The following is a 3,952-nucleotide window of genomic DNA, read 5'->3' as shown; positions in this document are numbered from 1 at the left end:
CCATTCAGACGTATATTACATTTATCTCTTACATTTTTGATTCTTTGGTCGTGAATTATCATAAATATAGTTTTTTTAATATTTATTTTTAACTGTTTGTCAATTAACCATAGATTTAACAAGTTTAGAGCTTTATTTAATTTCTTTTCAATGATCTCCCCAATATCTGCAAGAATAGTACAAGATCATATCGTCAGCGAATAACCATATAATCCCAGATTCATTAAAGATTTTAACTACGCTATTTATATAAATTATAAACAATAAAGGACCTAGTTTCGACCCTTGGGGGACACCGTTGTCTACATTAATTTCTTCTGATAAATAATTTCTAAATTTTACTTTTTGCTTACGGTTTGATAAGTAAGATATAAACCATTCTCTTACCCTACCAGTTATCCCTAACGCTTCTAATGCAGCAATTAATTTCTGTCTATTTATCGTTTCAAATGCTTTAGTAAGATCTATACACAGTAAACCAGTAAGCAAACCTTTATCTAAGGAATTTCGCCAATCTATGAAACAATTTTGTAGAGCTGTTTCACATGAATGAGACTTCCGGAAACCAGATTGCTCCTCGTTCAAGATATTATGTTTAGCTATAAATTTTTCTAGTTGGTCTTTAACTAATTGTTCAAGAATTTGTTCCATAATAGGTAACGTGTTTATAGGTCTCAAATCTTCCGCTTTACAGCTATCTTTAATTTTTTGAATCGGTATTACTGTAGATATTTTCCATTTATCCGGCATTATCCCTAATTTTAAAGAATTATTTAATATAGAAAGTAGTGTATTTTTTTCCGTTTCCCATACCACTTTTATAATTGAAGCATTAATTTCTGTCCTTGTTCCTTTTTTACAATCTAAATTTTGTATAATCTTATCGACTTGTGCCATAGTAACTTCTTCGAAACTATTCCAAACTGCATTGTTATTATATTCTTCATTCCACTCATCTCCCTGCTTACTCTTAATATCATTAATTATAATTTGTACATTGTTCACAAAGAAGTCGTTTATTTTATTCGCACATTTATTTGTATCCTTATAAATTTCTCCCTTAAAATCTATTTCGTTAAATGCGTCTGTGTCATTTTTCTTTTATTCTCCAATTAACTCTTTTAAACTTTTCCATAACTTTTCTGGCTTCGATTTATTCCTATCTATGCATTCTTCATAATATTTCTTTTTATTTTTCTGATCTCATTTTACTACTACATTACGTAATATTTTGTATGTGTCAATATCAGATATAACACCTGGACCATTTTGCAGTTCGGTAAGCTCTATCTCTGTCTTTAATTTTATTTATAATTGTTTTATTTATCCATGGTTTTAATTTCCAATTTAAATTACAATTTTTTTGTTTTACTGGCGCTACTTCATTTACACTCTCTAGTATATTATCTGTTATTCTATTTTACAATAAAATTATACTTCTTTCAACATCACAAACATTATCACAGTCATTCTCGCAATTTAAAATCTCGAATTTATTTTTAATATTAAATGAAAAGTCTTTTTATCAAAATTTTTAAAGTCTCTTGTCAAATATTTATTTGGTACGTCATATATTATATTATTACGTGTATAATCTATTTGTACTATACTATGATCTGTAATTCTTGGTTCTTCTAGAACTTTAGTCGTAATATTGATGTTAGAGAAAACCAAGTCAATAATCGTATTAGATTTAAAATTTGATCTAGTGAAAGACGTCACTTTTTGATCTAATCCTATGTAATTTAATTCATTAATTAATTTTTTACTATAGTAGCTGTTATTATTTACGTCAATATTAAAGTCACCGGTTAGGATCAATCTTTTTCTGTCTTGTATTTCTTCTACTAATTTGATCAAACTATTACAAAAATTACTTACGTTACTACTAGGCGAACGGTATAAGTTACATAACAATACTTTACTTATTACAATTTCAATGGTGTGTAACCACACTCCATTGATTATATTACTACTAAGTTGTTTATAGTTTTAAATGTAATATTATTCTTAATGGGTAATCACACCGCCCGTCCTGTTGCTGGTAGAACTGTTCTTACGTGCTGGTAGTTATCAATACTTATTTCATGATCAGGTACTATATGAGTCACGTGAGTTTCAGTTAAACAGATGATGTCCGGTTTAGAAAGATACACCCAGTTATGTAATTGGTCTTTATGATAAATTAAACCACATATGTTTAAAACTGCTATAAATGGTTGTATGAGATTTTTTAGCTATTGATTATTACCTGCTATTTTTGTTTGTTCATGCAACAATATTTTTGTAACACTCGCAGTTCCTGTTTGTCGCTACATGGTTTATTTGCCAATCTACTAAGTTATTTTCTCTTTGCCCACTCAAGTTACAATTTATACATTTCTGCACTAAACTTTTACACTCAGCTTCTTTATGGTTTTCGGCACAAATCCTGCAGGCTGAGTTTTTGTACACTTGTTTGCGAAGTGATTAAAGCCCCAGCAATTAAAAGCATCTAATAACATTGACGTGAAGTCAAAAACCTTGTAATTTTTCCAAACCAATTTTAATGCTATTATTTGTCAAAATCTTTTCATGTATTACCGGATTTACTTCAAGTATTGCTGATCCATGTCCTTGTCTGTTTTTGAATAGTTTTAAGAGTTTAATATTATCGGTAAGTGAGTCATCTACATTTAGTTGGTTCTGTCTTATCAAATTTTTAATGAAGATGTCACCATTACTACTAACAAGACTGTCTTCTAGTCCAATAATTTTGATTTTTGGATTTTTTTTATTACTAACATTTACTTTGTATTCACCCCCCAACTTCGTTTGAATTTCTCTCACAAGAATTTCTTTATCATTCTCTTTCTCGATTTCTAGAATTACCCCTACCATCTGTTCCTGGATTTCACTTTGTTCACTCCTCACACCTAGTTCAATAATATCAACGTTGGTTGTTAATTGTGATAGCGTAACTTCACTCTCTTGTTTTTTCGAAGGGATGATAACAACTCGTTCTATTGTTTTTTTATTAAGTTCCTTTTTAGAACTCACGTCTTGTTTACTGGATTTATTGTTGTTCTCTTCCACATATCTTGCAGTCGATGGACTCAAGATGCTGTTTCGTATCACGTTCATTTCTTCCATCCATACTTTTGTAACGTTTTTTATTTCTTCTGTTATTACTTCTTTCAATGTCTCCTTTAGTATGTTTAGTTCTGAATTAACACAATTTTTTATATAGCTCTTCAATTCATTCCTATTTTTTGAATGAATTTCGTCCATTTTATCAATGATTTTTTCCATTGAGTTGTTTATAACTTTTTCTAAATCATTTGACTTTACGCTGTTATTTTTTCTATTATTATCATTATTTCTAGTTCTATCAGTATTTTCTTTCTCACCTAGTTCCTCTTCTTCATAAGGCTCGTTCCAATTTCTGCTCTGCCTGTGATTTATTTCCTATAATTGTTCTATTAAACAGTTCACAATTGCCCCTCGCATATTACCCTTTCACCCCTGATTATTTAATATTCTGTGTTCCTTCGTGCATGCTGGGTGGAAGTCCTTTTTAAGCATACTTGACATAAAGCTTTGGCTACAATTCTTTTTTATCTCACTCTTGCATCCTTTTTGGATAGGTCACCTTTGTGAAATTCATTTTATTTCCTTTCTCAAATTCAAATTCAAATAACAATCTTTTATTCTCTGCCACAATACGATGTCACTACCTATCACTCTCTCCTTATAATAGTATGTTGGATTGTGCAAATTGGGCTTTTTGATCATATGAATTTTTGATTGTGTGGAAGTTAGCTATAGAAGATCAACAAAACCTAACCTTCTAGTATTACTTTTAACTCTTCAACCTGAATTATTTAAACAACTTCACATTTCACCAACACCGCTATAAATATTTTTAAATTTATTAATAGTAACTTTAAACATTAAATCTGGGTGAATTAAT

General features: G+C 29.7%; 1 protein-coding gene across 1 annotated transcript; it reads right to left on the bottom strand.

Moving 5' to 3' along the window:
- Positions 1 to 387: 387 nt before the first annotated feature.
- LOC123274623 lies at positions 388 to 3,433 on the bottom strand (the record flags this gene model as incomplete). The annotated part of the gene is made up of 3 exons (XM_044742324.1): positions 388 to 755; positions 861 to 969; positions 2,584 to 3,433. Coding segments are annotated over 3 exons (1,327 nt in total), but the record flags the coding sequence as incomplete, so codon positions are not given.
- Between the last annotated feature and the right edge of the window lie 519 nt (positions 3,434 to 3,952).

Source organism: Cotesia glomerata, unplaced genomic scaffold (assembly GCF_020080835.1).
Source record: "Cotesia glomerata isolate CgM1 unplaced genomic scaffold, MPM_Cglom_v2.3 scaffold_473, whole genome shotgun sequence".
Lineage (NCBI taxonomy): Eukaryota > Metazoa > Arthropoda > Insecta > Hymenoptera > Braconidae > Cotesia > Cotesia glomerata.
This window is presented reverse-complemented; position numbering and strand designations above follow the sequence as displayed.